General features: G+C 36.3%; 2 protein-coding genes across 2 annotated transcripts; both read left to right on the top strand.

Annotated features, from left to right (window-relative positions):
* The first annotated feature begins 10,629 nt into the window (after positions 1 to 10,629).
* Positions 10,630 to 11,729, top strand: LOC113888715 (olfactory receptor 2L8-like). The gene has a single exon (XM_027535745.1). The coding sequence runs from the start codon at positions 10,787 to 10,789 to the stop codon at positions 11,720 to 11,722; it is 936 nt and encodes a 311-aa protein (XP_027391546.1). The 5' UTR covers positions 10,630 to 10,786; the 3' UTR covers positions 11,723 to 11,729.
* A 7,480-nt stretch (positions 11,730 to 19,209) lies between these two features.
* On the top strand, positions 19,210 to 20,337 carry LOC113888714 (olfactory receptor 2L8-like). Its single transcript, XM_027535744.1, has one exon. The coding sequence runs from the start codon at positions 19,367 to 19,369 to the stop codon at positions 20,300 to 20,302; it is 936 nt and encodes a 311-aa protein (XP_027391545.1). The 5' UTR covers positions 19,210 to 19,366; the 3' UTR covers positions 20,303 to 20,337.
* The last annotated feature ends 2,022 nt before the right edge of the window (positions 20,338 to 22,359 follow it).

Here is a 22,359-nt window from a genome sequence, read left to right as displayed (position 1 = left end):
TACATGCTGAAGAGTACGTGAAGAAAAGGGAACCCTCTTACAGTGTTGGTTGAAATGAAAACTGATGCATCCACTATATAAAACAGTATGCAGTTTCTTTTTAAAAATGGAGTTACTATATGATCCAAGATTCTCATTCCTGCACCTATATCCAAAAAATGAGAAATGTAATTTGAAAAGACATATGCATCCCAATGATCATATCAGCACTATTTATAATTGGCCAAGACATGGAAGCAACCTAAGTGTGCATCAACAAATGAATGGATAAAGAATATACACATACACAATGGAAAATGGAATATTACTTCTACAAAAGGAATGAAACATTGCCATTTGCAGCAATGTGAGTGGGCTTAGACATTATCATACTAAGTAAATCAGACAGAGAAAGAAAAACATTATATGATATTATTTATATGTGTAGTCTAAAAATAGTACAAGTGAACTTACTTACAAAACAAAAACAGACTCATAGACATACAAAACAAACCTAGAGTCATCAAAGGGATAAATCAGAAGTAAGGGATTAACAGATGTATACTACTATACATAAAATAGATAAACAGCAAGGATTTGCTGTATAGCACAGGGAACTACATTTAATATCCTGTCATAACTTGTAAGGAAAAAACTCTGAAAAAAAATTACATATCTGAATCATTTTTCTGTACACCTGAAACTAATCAAATCTTGTGAACAAACTATACCTGAGTAAAAAATAATGTTGGGATGAGCAGACTTCCAAGTTTAGTACATTTAGGGAGTGTCAAGGAAGATTCCTCTGAGGAAGTTTACTTTTTAAATTGAAGTATTGTTGATTTATGATGAAGTTTGCTGAAGTTAAAACATGAAAATAGGGAGTAACCAAGTTGAGGAAAAGAGAAACTGTATTTCAGGATAAAGAACAGAAAGCAGGGGATTCTAGAATTTGTGAAGTACTTAGGGTATTGATGTCTCCAAGCCTTCGTGATCGTAACTAGCAGGAAAGCAAAGAGTGGTGGGAAATAAGTTTGAAGAATTTCTTGTCTTGAGTTCTCCTGAAAACAGAACCTGATACAGGGACTTGGGAGATGATCTCAGGAAGCAAGAGTGATACAGTAGGGAGAGTGACATAGAGAAGGTGGAAAAATATCAAGTTTTTATTGGGTTTTTTTGTTTGGTTGGTTGGTTCATTTTCTGGCCGCACTATGCAGCATGCAGGATCTTAGTTCCTCTACCAGGAATGGAACCTCTGCCCCCTGTGTTTGGAGTGCAGAGTCTTAACCCCTGAACTGCCAGGGAAGTATGTATTATAAGATTTTCATTTATAGGGTATTCAAGGATGTTACTGTGTGTAGCTGGAGTTCTATTTTGTTGGCCCTCCTAAGAAGCATACATAATGCCTTCCAGAATTATCCAACTGAAGGTCAGAAGAAAGAAAAATCCCTCACCAGTCTCAGTCTCCTTTGGTCAATGTCTATTCTCAGGAGGTACTTCCACAGTTGCATCCCGTGTTCAGGACCTATATTTTGACAGAACCCAAGCTTAAGGGAATGGGAAGCATAAATGTCACAAGTGACAGAGTAAAGGGAGGAAGAAGCAATCATTGCTTTACCCTTGCACTGATACATTCCCGGTATTGTGCAACAACACCATGCAATAACCCTTGATTCAGTACATATGCCACATCCTGAGGGACAATACCCCATCTCACTGACCTTTAGCTAGAATCTTCAATGAAACTCTAAAAGGTATTCTGTTGTTCTATCAGGTTAACAGTTTCCACATTAATTCTCACATGGTAGGATGAGAGAATCATGAGGTCATACATGCATTGCCACAGGCCCATCCCTGTAAAATAGGCATCTTTGCCTGAGGCAATATTGATGTAAGATTCAGTATTTCTCAATAAGGAACTGTGCAAACTCTTGAAGAAGTACTGGAAGAGGTAGTGCAGAAAATAAAAATCAAATTCACCACCACAGATGCCAATTCCATGAAGAAGCTTCCTTGTCTTGTCTGGGGTACTATGGTCCAATGTGGCAATCATAGTGTTCATTCAGCATTGGTTTCTAGATAATCCCCAATTGATTGATTTTGGTTCAAGGGTACCCATGGTATTGGACCCATGCACAGCCTGCTTCATTGCATTCATTGTCATTCCATTCATGGTCCTATTATATATAAGCACCAGGTTGGCCACTGATAAAAACTATATGACCTTTACTGGATAAGTCATTCTGTCCACCTCTTTCTTTAGTGGCCATTCAATGATGGGTGCTCTAAGAAGGCACTGATATGAAGTAGAAAGTTCTGCTCAGTTTATTCCTATCTTACAGATTCATTCATACTTCATGCTCCTTCCATAGACTTCTTTGTTTCTGATTTTTCAAATTATGCTTCCCCAGGCCACATACAACTAGCCAAGCCATTAACCATGGCTTAAGTTATGTATGTCCTTATCTCAGTCTATATCTCTCTACATACAGAGTAAATAATTAAACCTCTGCCCTGAGGGAAGATTTTCACACACAACTGTCCTTTAGGGTCTCCTAAGAATGGGGTCATAAGGTAAAAGAAATCCCTTATTTTGGCTTAAACCAATGTACTAAACTAATGCATCAGTGAATTAGGTTCACATTTTTGCTTTTTCCATTCTTTGATCTTAGGAAGAGGCATTGGTTTAACAAAAGTAGATGTCTTTGAAGACTGATTGGGCTACCATTCATGGTACCATTCGTGGATCATTACTTATGATCTCTGAATCTGCTTAATTCAATTTCTCAATACATCATTTTCATTATATGTTGGATTGCTGCGCCTGGTTAAACTCACAATTTGATCCATTTAAAATAGTGGCTCATGGTAGGCTACTCCTGCTGCACAGTCACTTGTCATATACAGGCGTTCAGTTTCTGACATCAGGTTGTGTGTCCAATGATAAGCCACGCTGTGCTGTAGAAGACATGGACAACTTTAAAATCCTAGGATTCTGAATTGTAACTCTTCTATAGCTCCTGTTTAAGAGTCCACACACCATTTTAAACACTACTGTGGAAATAACTGAAGATATTACAAATGAGAGAATATCAAGGATATTTAATTAGAGCTTTTACAGTAAGGAGGGTTTCTCTGGTGGCTCAGAAGGTAAAGAATCTGCATGCAATGCAGGAGGTCCAGGTACAATCCCTGGGTTAGGAAGATCCCCTGGAGAAGGGAATGGCTACCCATTCTAGTATTCTTGTTTGTCTGTTTGTTTGTTTTTACTTTTTATTTTATTCTCCTATAATTTTGTTGTTGTTGTTGTTGTTGTTTTTTCTAGTATTCTTGCCTGAAGAATTCCAAAGACAGAGGAGCCTTGTGAACTGCAGTCTATGGGGTCACAAAGAGCTGGACACAACTGAGTGACTAATGCTTTACAGTAAGGGAATCAGCTACCATCACTTCAGTTTGGTAAAGAATCAAAGTCAAGTAGAGGAGTGGGAAAACTTCATTGTGGGAAAAAGGAAGGTGTCATGTATGCCCTATTGGAGATTTTTGACTTGTGGAAGCTGTCGGCAGGCTAACTAAAAACAGAGTGTCCTGTGTTATTGATTAGGAGAGGATATTTGGCTTCTTTCAATTGGTCAGAAGTTGGAAATGAGCATAAAAACTGTCTGATAATAATTAGTCAAGTCTTAACTGGTACAGGTCAGTTGCTATTGGGTGATCATCTGATCTCTTGAATTGGTTACTAGAGAATATAGGCTGGCTTCCTGGGCTGATAGCTGAAAGTTGTGGGTAGAAGTTCTGTTTTGATACAGAGTCTGGCTGTTATCCATTTGTTATTCATTTGTACGCTTACCTCACACTTCTAGCAATATTTGATATGGAGAGTTTTAACACTGCAAGACTGTGAATATTTACTACTTGTACTTCCCACATAATAACTGAATGCTTTTTATTCTCTTTATTGAAAAGTGAAGTGAAGGTGTTAGTTGCTCAGTCATATCTGACTCTCTGTGACCCCAAGGAATGTAGCCCACCAGGATCCTTTGTCCATGGAATCCTCCAGGCAAGAATACTGGAGTGGGTATCCATTCCCTTCTCCAAGGGATCTTCCTTACCCAGGGATCAAACCTGGGTCTCCTGAATTGCAGGCAGATTCTTTACTGTCTGAGCCACAAGGGAAGCCCCATTCTCTTTATTGGTGGGAAATTAAAACAACATTTTTGCAAGATTAACAACCAAATACCAGTACTAGAGATTGTGATTATTTTATTCATCAAAGATATCACATTTGGAATGAAACCATTCTAGGGAATATCACCAACCTGCTAATCCCTTCATCCTTAAAATGGAGAATAAAATTAAATATAATTTCATATTTCATATTCACTAACAATTAGTGATGGAGAAGGCAATGCACCCCACTCCAGTACTCCTGCCTGGAAAATCCCATGGACAGAGGAGCCTGGTAGGCTGCAGTCCGTGGGGTCGCTGAGGGTCGGACAAGACTGAGCAACTTCGCTTTCACTTTTCACTTTCATGCATTGGAGAAGGAAATGGCAACCCACTCCAGTGTTCTTGCCTGGAGAATCCCAGGGACGGGAGAGCCTGGTGGGCTGCCATCTATGGGGTCACACAGAGTCGGACACAACTGAAGTGACTTAGCAGTAGCAACAGCAACAATTAGTGAATATGTTTTCAATAAACTTATAAAGATAACAAAGACCAGAAGTTGGCAAACTTTTTCTTTGAAGATTCAGATATTTAATATTTTAGTCTTTGTGGTCTATAGGGTCTCTGCCACAACTAATCAACTCTGAAAATATAGAAGCAGCTGTAGCTAATATGGAAATTAATCAGAATGAATAAACCTTCCTGATGGACACTGAAATTTGAATTTCACACAATTTTCTGAGCCCATGGGCCATACAAATATATGCAGCAGGACACATTTGGTGGTAGGTTGCTGACTCTAAATAAAGATGATATAAAGGTAAATTAGTGTTATCTTTGTCCTCAAACAGCTGCATTATAACATGAAACTGTAAACACATATTCTAGAGTAATTCAAATAACAAGGCAGAACTTTTGATCAAAAATCCAGAGTACTGTATGGTATGTTTGTTCATACCACTTGTACAAATTAAGCACATAAGTTTATACATTTGTATGCAAAGAGTTGATATTGCCAAAATACTACATATTAATTTAAAATTGCATTTTAAAAAAATAAAATAAATAAAATTGCATTTTTATTGATAAAACATAAAATTATTAAATTATTTCCAACCCTTTTGAGATTTGCATGTGTGATGAAGGGGTTAAAGTGTTCAGAACTAAGCTTACATTTTTAACTAAGGTACATTACTTTTCCAACTTTTTCTGAATGTATTTGCCTGATTTTTTATTTCCTTTGACAATTGTCTGTTGTTTTTAAGGAATTGAAATGTATATTTCAAAACAATCTGGTTTTCATGATAATTATTTTGCAAATTATTTTTGAGTCTTTGTCGGCAAATATTCAGTCATAGTCAGTTAGACTGCTTTTAGAGACAGGAAACATTAAATCTTTAGATACTGTGTTTTGCTCTAGATATGCAAAAGGTACTCTCAAAACCAGGTAATAATAATAAACCAAGAGAGACTTCACATTGACTTTCTGAAAAACATTACAAGGACACCATTAATTTTGTTAATTCAAATGGGTTATATAAAACACAGCCTAGTGAGGCAGCTTTACTATGCCCACATCCACAGACAACATTACTAAAACTCAGAAATCTAATTTACTTGAATAAAATTTACAGTTAAAAAATTGGAGAGATGACCATTAATTTAGGTCCATCTGATTTCAGTTAATTTTATTTACCATATGTCAGTATGTTAAAATGAAGCTATATTATCAAACTGCTATAAAATGAACTTCATTAGAAGTCATATTGGCTATAAAGAATCATATAAAAATTGGGTAAAGTTTCTTGGGGGGGCGAGGTAAATGTAGAGATACTGAATATTGAGTATCCTTCTATTTTTGAAGTTTATCATAGGGCAGATTACATGTCCCTGATGGAAATTTATCATTTGCCTTGTGGTTTATCATGTGAAAATATTTTAAAACATCTGAATATTTTTCCATGGTGAGGGATATTTTTGTACATTTTAACTGTTGCCAATTAATTTCTAAGTTTTCCTATTACAATCTGGAATCAAAATTAATTAAAGTCTGGGGACTGTGTTCCCATAAGTCACTCACTAACAAGGTCTCCAGATCCTTGAAGGAAAATTATTAAACAATCTTACTGTCAAGTTAGATCTTCACTGATATACCAACCAGTATATAATATACACAGAATCATAGCCACTGATCTCACTTTCAAAATGCATGACTTGCCATCAACATCATGTCAGTTGCATTCACTTTTCTATGCAAAATAAAGGGCTAATGCTGCATAGTGAGAAGGTATGCCTGATCACAGAAAATTTGGAAGTTTTCAGCAATTCCAAGAGGCAGAGGAGACTGGAGATAAATAGAATTTAAGGTAGAAATGAAACCAGGAAAATAAAGAGTTTTGAACCTTGCCTGGTAATGGAAATTCTGTAGAGAATCTATATGATTAAGTCCTCAAATGTCAGACTTTGGTGATTGTATTTGTCAAAGGAAAATAAAAATCTGACTGTAGGCTTCCCAGGATTGAGGTCTAGGGGAAAACTACATAGAATTACATTTCTGTTTGACTATCTGTAGGAATTACATCACTTAAATAATGAGTCATAAATACTCATATAATCAAACACAGTATAATACTAAGCATGTACTATTTATGATGTCAAGTAAAACATTTGAGAATGAGAATTACTATTCATTTAGACTCAAAACTGATATCCAAAGATGCACCTAAACTCAGGAAACGATTTAATCTCTTGATAATTTCTTGAATCAATCCTGCTGCTTTAGAAAAGCTGTTTGATGACTGAGTTGTGATTTCATTTCCATCTGCCTTGTATGAACCCATAATAGGTATGGCCTCAAAGTATGCTAACAATAAGGGCAAACTCTGTTCCTAAAATGATATAGTAGTCATATCATTGTAAAAAGTCTTAAAAGGTCAATAAAATTCTACAGGTTAATATCACACTGTCCTCTTTATAAGCAGATTCATCTTCCATATTAGAGAAATAATGGAAATATATTCAGAGTTGACTCTCAGTAAGTACTTATTCCATTGAATTAAACTAATAAAATTGATCCACTTTTGTGAGAAAAGTTTAATAAATAATACAGAAATATTTACTAAGGGATAGTTTATTGTTCTATTTTAAAAATACTGTGTATAATTGGGTTATGCTATGATCCAAGGTTTCTACTTCCTGAACACCAACCAACAATTTGTTTTCAGGTAGCTGGTTATTATTTAATAAGAATTTATAAAAAGCAAAATAAAAGTATCAGGTAAAAAATTAAACACATTTGGAGGTTTTTTCTTAAAGTTTTGGCTCCAAAATTTTTAAACACTGACTTAGTCATCTTCATTAACCTCTTTGCCAGTTGTATTCTCATTGTTATAAAGTTAACCACTCATAATCTTAAAGAATATCATACCTTGGGTAATTAAAGTCAGGAGCACAGACCTAAAGCAAATTGTCAAATAGGGTGGTTGCAGTGATACTCATGATTTCTGAGATTTAGAATGTTTGAATGTTAGAATGTTTGCCATACCTCATACTCACTTTAAGTTGAAAGTCCTTTGATTATTATTCTAGCGAGAGAAATCAAGTATTTTTAGTAGACATATGAGTTCAACATAAAATACCAAAAGAGTTGGATGTCTCGACTCATTGAAGTAAATGGCAGGACAAGTTACGCGGCATGATATGACTGTACAGTTAAGAATTCCATGAGGTTACTCAGGAATGAGAAAACCTCAGGCTTTCAGAGTTATATAGTTCAAAACAGTTGAATAAAAAAGTGTGTAAGAATTCTAATTTGTTTCCCACTCACTCAGGAAATGTGATTTTCGCCATCAATGTGTTTTTAACCACAACAAACTCTGTGTTGCCTCAATCTTTAAATGTACATGAGTTGCTGTGTACTAAGGTAGATATGGGGCTTCCCTGGTGGCTCAGATGGTGAAGAATCCACCTGCAATGCGGGAGACCTGGGTTCGATCCCTGGATTGGGAAGATCCCCTGAAGGAGGGCATGGCAACCCACTCCAGATTCTTGCCTGGAGAATCCCCACGGACAGAGGAGCCTGATGGACTACAGTCCATAGGATCACGAAGAATCAGACATGACTGAGCGACTAAGCACAGCACAAGGTAGATAGAACTCAAATTAAACCTTACCTAATTATCCACTTACATCGTACTCAGACATTAGCTCTGTCTTCTGCGTTGGCATGTCACCGTGTAGGAGACTTAGTTATAGCACTTGTTTCACTCTTCTGTGATTAGTAGATAGAAATGATTTCATATCTAAGCTCACAGTTCATTGAAGGTATTGAAGGTATTGACTGTATCTGAATGCATTGCTGCCCCTTCTTCAACACCTAGTACAGAATGTGTAAAATATAGTGATTACTAAGTAAATGTAGAATGAAAAATAAGTGGCTGGTAAAAGTATTTCAAGAACTATTCTGTAACTCTTCTGAAATCATATGAATATGACTTTAGCAAAATGTGTGCTTCCTGATCATTTTCAACAAGATTACCTTCATAATTTATATTGTAGCAGAGTTGTCACTAAAGGAACAATAATAGTATTTATTAACTGACATTTTGTTACAAAAATCATCAGGATAAACACATTCAGAAATGAACCATCACCATTAAACCAAAGGAGGGCATTGTTTAAATTATGAAATTCCTGCTGCATTCATAGAGAACAGGATTTCCAGCTATTTTGATGTCTATGCTATATTACTGCACTTCTGAGAGAAAACAGCAAAGAATATGAAATTTCCCCATATACAGCAACTGTCTTATTCAGGAGCAGGAAATCCACTTTTCCGTAAGATGACATGGAAGGAATGAGCTTTAGTTCTCATCATCAATGCCAATCCAGTGAGGGATTTGTCATATATTCTACATGAAAATGTTACTACTAACTCCATGGGGTTTGTTCAACTTTCTGGTTAAATATTCATTGACTATATATTCTTCTATAGCTACTGTGCTGATTTTATTGAGATAGAGTAGATAAGTAAAACATAATCCTAGCACTTAAAACCTCAACATTTATGTTGGAGAAATATGTATACATGGAAAACTATAATAAACATATACAATAATAACTCATCTAAGCTTCATGACTACACTCTTGATGTTATTTGATTAACTTCCTTATTTTAAAGATCAGGAAAGTGAGGCACAGATAGTAAATGATGCAGCTAGGCTTGAATTTGGGTATCCTAGCCCTTGATACCCTGAGGTGTCTCAGTGGTAAGTATCCATCTGCCAGGGCAGGAGACGCAGGAAACGTGGGTTCGATCCCTGGGTCAGGAAGATCACTTGGAGGAAGACATGGTAAGCCATCCAGTATTTGTTCCTGAAAAATCCCATGGACAGAGGAGCCTGGAGGGCTACAGTCCTTTGCGGTCACAAAGAGTCAGAAGACTGAGTGACTGAACACGTATGCAGCCTCTGACATATGCTCTTAGACTCCAAGCTACACTGCCTCTTAGTTATGATGATAAATAATTATATGTCTGATGTTATTAGGGACCGTAGGAATGTGGATAGGAAAATTTCTTCTTCATCAGCTTTCAGTATACTGATAATTCTGAGCAGAAATAAAAGCGAAGGAGTTCAGCTGTGTGAATACATAAGTCCTGTGGAGAAACCATGAGAACGTATGTTTGACTGGAATGTGGGTTGTCTGTTTTAAATTAATGGAATCTAAGATTTATAAGCTTTCTTGGACCCAAGTCATGGAAAATCTAAAATTCTAGACTGAAAATATAAGCTTTATTTGGTCAGAAATAGGGAATATTGATGGCTTCCTAGCAGGTAATAATGTAAGTCTAGGAATTTCTATTACTCCATCTATGATGGTATGCATACCTGCTAAGTTGCTCAGTCAAGTCTGACTCTTTGTGTACCCATGGACTATAGCCTGCCAGGCTCCTCTGTCCATGGGATTTCCCAAGCAAGATTACTGGAATGGGTTGCCATTTCCTATTCCCGGGAATCGTCCCAATCCAGGGATTGAACCTGTGTCTCTTGCATCTCCTGCATTCGCAGGCAGATTCTTTACCACCTGTGCCACTTGGGAAGCCTGTTTATGATGGCACTTACCATAGAAAGTAAATCAACGGGATATTTCATTAAAATTTGAAAAGCAATTGATTTGTGATTTTCAAAACTAAATTGAGTGAATTAAGTTGATATTTCTTTTGCCCAAATCTATAAGAGTTAATAATCAGGGTCCATGACTATCAGAAATAATATATACATTTTGAGGTTCAAATTTGTAGAAAGTAGATCCATTGCTATGATAAGTTTCTCCAAGAAAAAGCAAAGAGAGAGGAAAAAATAAAGAATAGAAAGAGGAAAACAAGATGAATCTTAGCGAGGTGAAGAGGAACTAAATTTGATCATTTTTTATAATATTCTTTATTTAACACACTTTTAGGCAATTGCTCAACAAAATGTAGTTAAATACTTCTGATGAGTTAATAGCACATATTGTGAAAGTCCAAATGGGAGGAAAGATATAAAATTTTAGATCCACATATTGATATAAGACATGTACTGAGTGTTCATTGTTCTAATGCATTTGATTTGTTCCCCAGCCCTGTTATATTTCTTTTAGAGGCATGGTGGGTGGGAATGCGTCATCAGTAACTGATTTCATCCTTGTGGGACTCTTTCCTGAGTTTCAGCATTCCATTGTTCTCAACTTCGTGGTCATTTTCATCTACATCCTTGCTTTCCTGGGAAACTTACTTCTCATTGTCTTGATTTGGGGGGACTCTCGGCTCCATACACCCATGTACATTCTCCTCAGTCAACTCTCCCTCACTGACTTGACATTAACTTCCACCATTGTTCCGAAGACAGCCTCTAACTTTTTCACAGGGAAAAGGACCATATCATGGATTGGCTGTGGAACACAGAGTTTCTTCTACTTGATGTTGGGAATGTCAGAATGCCTCATCTTGACTCTCATGGCTTATGACCGCTACGTGGCTGTCTGCATCCCGCTGCGTTATCTCACCATCATGAGCCCCAGGTTCTGTCTGCACATGGTTGCTGGATGTTGGATTGGAGGCTCCATAAGTTCATTTATCCATACAGTCTACCCTATGCATTTTCCCATCTGTGGGTCAAGGGAGATCCACCATTTCTTCTGTGAGGTCCCAGTCCTCATTAAGCTTTCCTGTGAAGACACTTCAGTGTATCAGTTAGTGGTGGTGGTCACAAGCATTGTACTGCTTGTTGTGCCTTTCAGTCTCATCATAGCTTCCTATACACTCATCTTCCTCACTGTCCTGCGTATGAACTCTGTCAAGGGCAGGAAAAAAGCCCTGGCCACCTGCTCTTCCCACCTAACTGTGGTAAGTCTCTTCTTCGGCCCAAACATATTCATCTACATGACTTTCACTTCCTCACATAGTCCAGAGCAGGACCAGGCTCTCTCTCTTTTCAGCAACATCCTCACTCCCATGCTGAACCCCCTTATCTACAGCCTGAGGAATAAGGAGGTGGTGGCAGCTCTCATGAAGTTGATGGGGAGATGTGGGGTATCTTAGTAGATAAGGAATACTTCTCAGTTGTGGAAAGAACATGCTTGTGACCATGGACTAAACTACAGTTCAGAGTTTAAATCCCAAGGTGTTGCATGGTTCAGGAAACCAGGGTGATTGCGACCCTACGTAAATAAAACTTTTCACGTGTGATTTCCAGGTTTCTAATGGAGGTCCTTAATTTTTCACTGGGGCATTATCATGTAAGGAGAAATTTAAGAAAATTAGTTTACCTGTTAAGTTAAATAATATTTGAAATCTTTGAAGTTATTAGAAATTTTTTCTAATAAAATATAAATTCACTATGGACCTCAAGATGAACTAAAATTCCATGAGCTGGCTTACTATTAAAATTAGCAGATAAGTTGAAATACAATCAATAAAAATTATTTTAAATGAACCAGGTTTAGGTGCATTCCAAAGTTTAATATTAAAATAAACTGGTATCTTTCATAATACAAGATGCTAAGGAAAGTGGCATTTTAAACTACAAGATGATGAGATAAAGTCATTTTAATATGTATGAGGTGTTATGAGCTCATACCCTACTGTATAAATATCTTATTGCATAGTTGACTCATAATTAGTTATTAAAATCACATTAAATAAATGGATACAAATTCCATACTGTAATTTAAAGGGAGGAATAATACCTATAAGTAGTATACTGAACAATTGGGGAAATTATGAGATGTTGCCCTTCTGCTGTTTTCTCCCCAACATTTTTCCCTTCCCTTGAATGAAACCTCAGGAACTCTGCAGAGTTGATTTGCTTCCCCTTAGACAGTGAGAATTCCTTGTTCATTTGAAGCTACTCACTTTAGTAAATTTCCTTGAGATATGTTTCTATATCTCAAGAAAACAGCTTCTAGAACTAACACCCAAAAAAGATGTCCTTTTCTTCATAGGGGACTGGAATGCAAAAGTAAAAAGTCAAGAGATACTTGGAGTAACAGGCAAGTTTGGCTTTAGTGTACAAAATGAAGCAGGGCAAAGACTAACAAAGATTTTCCAAGAGAACACACTGGTCATAGCAAACATCCTCTTCCAACAACACAAAAGACAACTATACGCATGGACATCACCAGATGATCAATACCAAAATCAGATTGATTATATTCTTTGTGACTGAAGATGGAGAGGCTCTATACAGTCAGGAAAAACAAGACCTGGAGCTGACTGGGGCTCTCATCATGAACACCATATTGCAAAATTCAGACTTAAATTAAAGAAAATAGGGAAAACCACTAGGCCATTCAGATATGACCTAAATCAAATCCCTTATGATTATGCTGTGGAAGTGACAAATACATTCAAGGGATTAGATCTGATAGACAGGGTGCCTGAAGAACTATGGGTGGAGGTTTGTGACATTGTAGAGGAGGCAGTGATCAAGACCACCCCCAAGGAAAGGAAACACAAAAGGCAAAGTGGTTGTCTGAGGAGGGCTTCCAAACAGCTGGGAAAAGACAAGAAGCTAATGCAAAGGAGAAGAGGAAAGATATACCCATCTTTGGAATGAAACCATTCTAGGGAATATCACCAGCCTGATTATCTTTTCATCCTTAAAATGGAGAATAAAATTAATTAAATACAATGTCATATTTCATATTCACTAACATGTTTTCATTATAAAGATAACAAACTTTTTCTTTTAGTATTCAGATATTTAATATTTTAGGCTTTGTGATCTATAGTGTCTCTGCCACAACTAATCAACTCTGAAAGTATAGAAGCAACTGTAGCTAATATGGAAATTAATAAGAATGAACATATTCTAGTAAACCTTCCTGATGGACACTGAAATGTGAATTTCACACAATTTTCTGAGCCCCTGGGCCATACAAATATATGCAGCAGGGAAGTTTTGGTGGTAGTTCACTGACCTAAATACAGATGATATAAAGAGGAATTAGTGTTATCTTTGTCCTCAAACAGCTGTATTATAACATGAAAGTGTAAGCACACATGCAAAGGAGAAATTCAATATACCAAGGCAGAAATTTTGATAAAAAATCCAGAGTAGTGTATGGTATGTTTGTTCATACCACTTGTACAAATTAAACATTTATTAATTTATACATTTGTATGCAAAGAGTTGATATTGCCAAAATACTACATATTAATTTATAATTGCATTTTCATTGATGAAACATAAAATCATGCAATTATTTCCAACCCTTTCTTTAACTAAGGTACCTTACTTTTCCAACTTTTTCTGAATATGTTTGCCTGATTTTTTACTTCCTTGACATTTCTAGTTGTTTTTAAAGAACTGAAGTGCATATTTTAAAACAATCTGGTTTTCATGATAATTATTTTGCAAATTATTTTTGAGTCTTTGTGGGCAAATATTCAGTCATAGTCAGTCAGATTGCTTTTAGAGACAGGAAACATTAAGTCTTTAGATACTATGTTTCCCTCTAGATATGCAAAAGATACCCTCAAAACCAGGTAATAATTAACCAAGACAGACTTCACATTGACTTTCTGAGAAACTTTACAAGGACTCCATTAATTTTGTTCATTCAAATGGGTTATATAAAACACAGCCTAGTGAGGCAGCTTTACTATGCCCACGTTCACAGACAACATTACTAAAACTCAGAAATTTAAGTTACTTGAACAAAATTTACAGTTAAAAAATTGGAGGGATGACCATTAATTTAGGTCCTTCTGATCTCAGTTGATTTTATTTACCATATGTTAGTATGTTAAAATGAAGCTATATTATCAAACTGCTATACAATTAACTTCTTTATAAGTCATACTGGCTAAAAGAATCATATAAAAGTTGGGGGAAGTTTCTTGGGGGGGGTGAGGTAAATGTAGAAATACTGAATATTGAGTATCCTTCTATTTTTGAAATTTATCATAGGACAGACTACATGTCCCTGATGGAAATTCATCATTTGCCTTGTGGTTTATCATGTGAAAATATTTTAAAACATCTGAATATTTTTCCATGGTGAGAAATATTTTTGTACATTTTAATGTTTGCCAATTAATTTCTAAATTTTCCTATTACAATCTGGAATCAAAATTAATTAAAGTCTGGGGACTGTGTTCCCCTAGGTTATTCACTACCAAGGTCTCCAGACCCTTGATGGGAAATTAGTAAGCCTTCTATCTAGATCTTTGCTGATATACCAACCAGTATTTAATATACATAGTATCATAGAATCATAGCCACTGGTCTCATTTTCAAATGTATGACTTGCCATCAACATCAAGTCAGTTGCATTCACTTTTCTATGCAAAATAAAGGGCTAATGCCGCATAATGAGAAGTGTACCTGATCACAGAAATAATCCGGAAGTTATCAGCAATTCCAAGAGGCAGAGGAGATTGGAGATAAATAGAATTTAAGGTAGATATGAAACCAGGAAAAATAAGGAGTTTTGAACCTTGCCTAGTAATGGAAATTCTGTAGAGAATCTATATGATTATCATTAAGTCCTCAAATGTCAGACTTTGGTGATTGTATTTGTCAAAGGAAAATAAAAATCTGACTGTAGGCTTCCCAGGATTGAGGTCTAGGGGAAAGCTACATAGAATTACATTTCTGTTTGACTATCTGTAGGAATTACATCAATTAAATAATGAGTCATAAATACTCATATAATCAAACAGCATAATACTAAGCAGGTACCATTTATGATGTCAAGTAAAACATTTGAGAATGAGAATTACTATTCATTTAGACTCAAAACTGATATCCAAAGATGCACCTAAACTCAGGAAACGATTTAATCTCTTGATAATTTCTTGAATTAATCCTGTTGCTTTAGAAAAGCTGTTTGATGACTGAGTTGTGATTTCATTTCCATCTGCCTTGTATGAACCCATAATAGGTATGGCCTCAAAGTATGCTAACAATAAGGGCAAACTCTGTTCCTAAAATGATATAGTAGTCATATCATTGTAAAAAGTCTTAAAAGGTTGATAAAATTCTACAGGTTAATATCACACTGTCCTCTTTATAAGTAGATTCATCTTCCATATTAGAGAAATAATGGAAATATATCCAGAGTTGACTCTCAGTAAGTACTTATTCCATTGAATTAAACTAATAAAATTGATCCACTTTTGTGAGAAAAGTTTAATAAATAATACAGAAATATTTACTAAGGGATAGTTTATTGTTCTATTTAAAAAATACTGTGTGTTATTTGGTTATATTATGATCCAAGGTTTCTACTTCCTAAACACCAACCAACAATTTGTTTTCAGGTAGTTGGTTATTATTTAATACGAATTTATAAAAAACGAAGTAAAAGTATCAAGTAAAAAATTAAACACATGTGGATGTTTTTTCTTAAAGTTTTGGCTCCAAAATTTTTAAACACTGACTTGGTCATCTTCATTAACCTCTTTGCCAGTTGTATTCTCATTGTTATAAAGTTAACCACTCATAATCTTAAAGCATATCATACCTTGGGTAATTAAAGTCAGGAGCACAGACCTAAAGCAAATTGTCAAATAGGGTTGATACAGTGATACTGATGATTTCTGAGATTTAGAATGTTTGAATGTTAGAATGTTTGCCATACCTCATACTCACTTTAAGTTGAAAGTCCTTTGATTATTATTCTAGCGAGAGAAATCAAGTATTTTTAGTAGACATATGAGTTCAACATAAAATACCAAAAGAGTTGGATGTCTCGACTCATTGAAGTAAATGGCAGGACAAGTTACGTGGCATGATATGACTGTACGGTTAAGAATTCCATGAGGTTACTCAGGAATGAGAAAACCTCAGGCTTTCAGAGTTATATAGTTCAAAACAGTTGAATAAAAAAGTGTGTAAGAATTCTAATTTGTTTCCCACTCACTTAGGAAATGTGATTTTCGCCATCAATGTGTTTTTAACCACAACAAACTCTGTGTTGCCTCAATCTTTAAATGTACATGAGTCGCTGTGTACTAAGGTAGATATGGGGCTTCCCTGGTGGCTCAGATGGTGAAGAATCCACCTGCAATGCGGGAGACCTGGGTTCGATCCCTGGATTGGGAAGATCCCCTGAAGGAGGGCATGGCAGCCCACTCCAGGATTCTTGCCTGGAGAATCCCCAAGGACAGAGGAGCCTGATGGACTACAGTCCATAGGATCACGAAGAATCAGACATGACTGAGCGACTAAGCACAGCACAAGGTAGATAGAACTCAAATTAAACCTTACCTAATTATCCACTTACATCGTACTCAGACATTAGCTCTGTCTTCTGCGTTGGCATGTCACCCCATAGGAGACTTAGTTATAGCACTTGTTTCACTCTTCTGTGATTAGTAGATAGAAATGATTTCATATCTAAGCTCACAGTTCATTGAAGGTATTGAAGGTATTGACTGTATCTGAATGCATTGCTGCCCCTTCTTCAACACCTAGTACAGAATGTGTAAAATATAGTGATTACTAAGTAAATGTAGAATGAAAAATAAGTGGCTGGTAAAAATATTTCAAGAACTATTCTGTAACTCTTCTGAAATCATATGAATATGACTTTAGCAAAATGTGTGCTTCCTGATCATTTTCAACAAGATTACCTTCATAATTTATATTGTAGCAGAGTTGTCACTAAAGGAACAATAATAGTATTTATTAACTGACATTTTGTTACAAAAATCATCAGGATAAACACATTCAGAAATGAACCATCACCATTAAACCAAAGGAGGGCATTGTTTAAATTATGAAATTCCTGCTGCATTCATAGAGAACAGGATTTCCAGCTATTTTGATGTCTATGCTATATTACTGCACTTCTGAGAGAAAACAGCAAAGAATATGAAATTTCCCCATATACAGCAACTGTCTTATTCAGGAGCAGGAAATCCACTTTTCCGTAAGATGACATGTAAGGAACGAGCTTTAGATCTCATCGTCAATGCCAATCCAGTGAGGGATTTGTCATATATTCTACATGAAAATGTTACTACTAACTCCATGGGGTTTGTTCAACTTTCTGGTTAAATATTCATTGACTATATATTCTTCTATAGCTACTGTGCTGATTTTATTGAGATAGAGTAGATAAGTAAAACATAATCCTAGCACTTAAAACCTTAAGATTTATGTTGGAGAAATATGTATACATGGAAAACTATAATAAACATATACAATAATAACTCATCTAAGCTTCATGACTACACTCTTGATGTTATTTGATTAACTTCCTTATTTTAAAGATCAGGAAAGTGAGGCACAGATAGTAAATGATGCAGCTAGGCTTGAATTTGGGTATCCTAGCCCTTGATACCCTGAGGTGTCTCAGTGGTAAGTATCCATCTGCCAGGGCAGGAGACGCAGGAAACGTGGGTTCGATCCCTGGGTCAGGAAGATCACTTGGAGGACGACATGGTAAGCCATCCAGTATTTGTTCCTGAAAAATCCCATGGACAGAAGAGCCTGGAGGGCTACAGTCCTTTGCGGTCACAAAGAGTCAGAAGACTGAGTGACTGAGCACGTATGCAGCCTCTGACAAATGCTCTTAGACTCCAAGCTACACTGTCTCTTAGTTATGATGATAAATAATTATATGTCTGATGTTATTAGGGACCGTAGGAATGTGGATAGGAAAATTTCTTCTTCATCAGCTTTCAGTATACTGATAATTCTGAGCAGAAATAAAAGCGAAGGAGTTCAGCTGTGTGAATACATAAGTCCTGTGGAGAAACCATGAGAACATATGTTTGACTGGAATGTGGGTTATCTGTTTTAAATTAATGGAATCTAAGATTTATAAGCTTTCTTGGACCCAAGTCATGGAAAATCTAAAATTCTAGACTGAAAATATAAGCTTTATTTGGTCAGAAATAGGGAATATTGATGGCTTCCTAGCAGGTAATAATGTAAGTCTAGGAATTTCTATTACTCCATCTATGATGGTATGCATACCTGCTAAGTTGCTCAGTCAAGTCTGACTCTTTGTGTACCCATGGACTATAGCCTGCCAGGCTCCTCTGTCCATGGGATTTCCCAAGCAAGATTACTGGAATGGGTTGCCATTTCCTATTCCCGGGAATCGTCCCAATCCAGGGATTGAACCTGTGTCTCTTGCATCTCCTGCATTCGCAGGCAGATTCTTTACCACCTGTGCCACTTGGGAAGCCTGTTTATGATGGCACTTACCATAGAAAGTAAATCAACGGGATATTTCATTAAAATTTGAAAAGCAATTGATTTGTGATTTTCAAAACTAAATTGAGTGAATTAAGTTGATATTTCTTTTGCCCAAATCTATAAGAGTTAATAATCAGGGTCCATGACTATCAGAAATAATATATACATTTTGAGGTTCAAATTTGTAGAAAGTAGATCCATTGCTATGATAAGTTTCTCCAAGAAAAAGCAAAGAGAGAGGAAAAAATAAAGAATAGAAAGAGGAAAACAAAATGAATCTTAGCGAGGTGAAGAGGAACTAAATTTGATCATTTTTTATAATCTTTATTTAACACACTTTTAGGCAATTGCTCAACAAAATGTAGTTAAATACTTCTGATGAGTTAATAGCACATATTGTGAAAGTCCAAATGGGAGGAAAGATATAAAATTTTAGATCCACATATTGATATAAGACATGTACTGAGTGTTCATTGTTCTAATGCATTTGATTTGTTCCCCAGCCCTGTTATATTTCTTTTAGAGGCATGGTGGGTGGGAATGCATCATCAGTAACTGATTTCATCCTTGTGGGACTCTTTCCTGAGTTTCAGCATTCCATTGTTCTCAACTTCGTGGTCATTTTCATCTACATCCTTGCTTTCCTGGGAAACTTACTTCTCATTGTCTTGATCTGGGGGGACTCTCGGCTCCATACACCCATGTACATTCTCCTCAGTCAACTCTCCCTCATTGACTTGACATTAACTTCCACCATTGTTCCGAAGACAGCCTCTAACTTTTTCACAGGGAAAAGGACCATATCATGGATTGGCTGTGGAACACAGAGTTTCTTCTACTTGATGTTGGGAATGTCAGAATGCCTCATCTTGACTCTCATGGCTTATGACCGCTACGTGGCTGTCTGCATCCCGCTGCGTTATCTCACCATCATGAGCCCCAGGTTCTGTCTGCACATGGTTGCTGGATGTTGGATTGGAGGCTCCATAGGTTCATTTATCCATACAGTCTACCCTATGCATTTTCCCATCTGTGGGTCAAGGGAGATCCACCATTTCTTCTGTGAGGTCCCAGTCCTCATTAAGCTTTCCTGTGAAGACACTTCAGTGTATCAGTTAGTGGTGGTGGTCACAAGCATTGTACTGCTTGTTGTGCCTTTCAGTCTCATCATAGCTTCCTATACACTCATCTTCCTCACTGTCCTGCGTATGAACTCTGTCAAGGGCAGGAAAAAAGCCCTGGCCACCTGCTCTTCCCACCTAACTGTGGTAAGTCTCTTCTTCGGCCCAAACATATTCATCTACATGACTTTCACTTCCTCACATAGTCCAGAGCAGGACCAGGCTCTCTCTCTTTTCAGCAACATCCTCACTCCCATGCTGAACCCCCTTATCTACAGCCTGAGGAATAAGGAGGTGGTGGCAGCTCTCATGAAGTTGATGGGGAGATGTGGGGTATCTTAGTCGATAAGGAATACTTCTCAGTTGTGGAAAGAACATGCTTGTGACCATGGACTAAACTACAGTTCAGAGTTTAAATCCCAAGGTGTTGCATGGTTCAGGAAACCAGGGTGATTGCGACCCTACGTAAATAAAACTTTTCACGTGTGATTTCCAGGTTTCTGATGGAGGTCCTTAATTTTTCACTGGGGCATTATCATGTAAGGAGAAATTTAAGAAAATTAGTTTACCTGTTAAGTTAAATAATATTTGAAATCTTAGAAGTTATTAGAAATTTTTTCTAATAAAATATAAATTCACTATGGACCTCAAGATGAACTAAAATTCCATGAGCTGGCTTACTATTAAAATTAACAGATAAGTTGAAATACAATCAATAAAAATCATTTTAAATGAACCAGGTTTAGGTGCATTCCAAAGTTTAATATTAAAATAAACTGGTATCTTTCATAATACAAGATGCTAAGGAAAGTGGCATTTTAAACTACGAGATGATGAGATAAAGTCATTTTAATATGTATGAGGTGTTATGAGCTCATACCCTACTGTATAAATATCTTATTGCATAGTTGACTCATAATTAGTTATTAAAATCACATTAAATAAATGGATACAAATTCCATACTGTAATTTAAAGGGAGGAATAATACCTATAAGTAGTATACTGAACAATTGGGGAAATTATGAGATGTTGCCCTTCTGCTGTTTTCTCCCCAACATTTTTCCCTTCCCTTGAATGAAACCTCAGGAACTCTGCAGAGTTGATTTGCTTCCCCTTAGACAGTGAGAATTCCTTGTTCATTTGAAGCTACTCACTTTAGTAAATTTCCTTGAGATATGTTTCTATATCTCAAGAAAACAGCTTCTAGAACTAACACCCAAAAAAGATGTCCTTTTCTTCATAGGGGACTGGAATGCAAAAGTAAAAAGTCAAGAGATACTTGGAGTAACAGGCAAGTTTGGCTTTAGTGTACAAAATGAAGCAGGGCAAAGACTAACAAAGATTTTCCAAGAGAACACACTGGTCATAGCAAACATCCTCTTCCAACAACACAAAAGACAACTATACGCATGGACATCACCAGATGATCAATACCAAAATCAGATTGATTATATTCTTTGTGACTGAAGATGGAGAGGCTCTATACAGTCAGGAAAAACAAGACCTGGAGCTGACTGGGGCTCTCATCATGAACACCATATTGCAAAATTCAGACTTAAATTAAAGAAAATAGGGAAAACCACTAGGCCATTCAGATATGACCTAAATCAAATCCTTATGATTATGCTGTGGAAGTGACAAATACATTCAAGGGATTAGATCTGATAGACAGGGTGCCTGAAGAACTATGGGTGGAGGTTTGTGACATTGTAGAGGAGGCAGTGATCAAGACCACCCCCAAGGAAAGGAAACACAAAAGGCAAAGTGGTTGTCTGAGGAGGGCTTCCAAACAGCTGGGAAAAGACAAGAAGCTAATGCAAAGGAGAAGAGGAAAGATATACCCATCTTTGGAATGAAACCATTCTAGGGAATATCACCAGCCTGATTATCTTTTCATCCTTAAAATGGAGAATAAAATTAATTAAATACAATGTCATATTTCATATTCACTAACATGTTTTCATTATAAAGATAACAAACTTTTTCTTTTAGTATTCAGATATTTAATATTTTAGGCTTTGTGATCTATAGTGTCTCTGCCACAACTAATCAACTCTGAAAGTATAGAAGCAACTGTAGCTAATATGGAAATTAATAAGAATGAACATATTCTAGTAAACCTTCATGATGGACACTGAAATGTGAATTTCACACAATTTTCTGAGCCCCTGGGCCATACAAATATATGCAGCAGGGCAGTTTTGGTGGTAGTTCGCTGGCTCTAAATACAGATGATATAAAGAGGAATTAGTGTTATCTTTGTCCTCAAACAGCTGTATTATAACATGAAAGTGTAAGCACACATGCAAAGGAGAAATTCAATATACCAAGGCAGAAATTTTGATAAAAAACCCAGAGTAGTGTATGGTATGTTTGTTCATACCACTTGTACAAATTA

The sequence above is a fragment of the Bos indicus x Bos taurus genome, unplaced genomic scaffold (genome assembly GCF_003369695.1).
Source record: "Bos indicus x Bos taurus breed Angus x Brahman F1 hybrid unplaced genomic scaffold, Bos_hybrid_MaternalHap_v2.0 tig00001207_arrow_arrow_obj, whole genome shotgun sequence".
Taxonomy (NCBI): Eukaryota; Metazoa; Chordata; class Mammalia; order Artiodactyla; family Bovidae; genus Bos; species Bos indicus x Bos taurus.
Note: the sequence above shows the minus strand (reverse complement) of the source record. Positions and strands in the feature narration are given on the sequence as shown.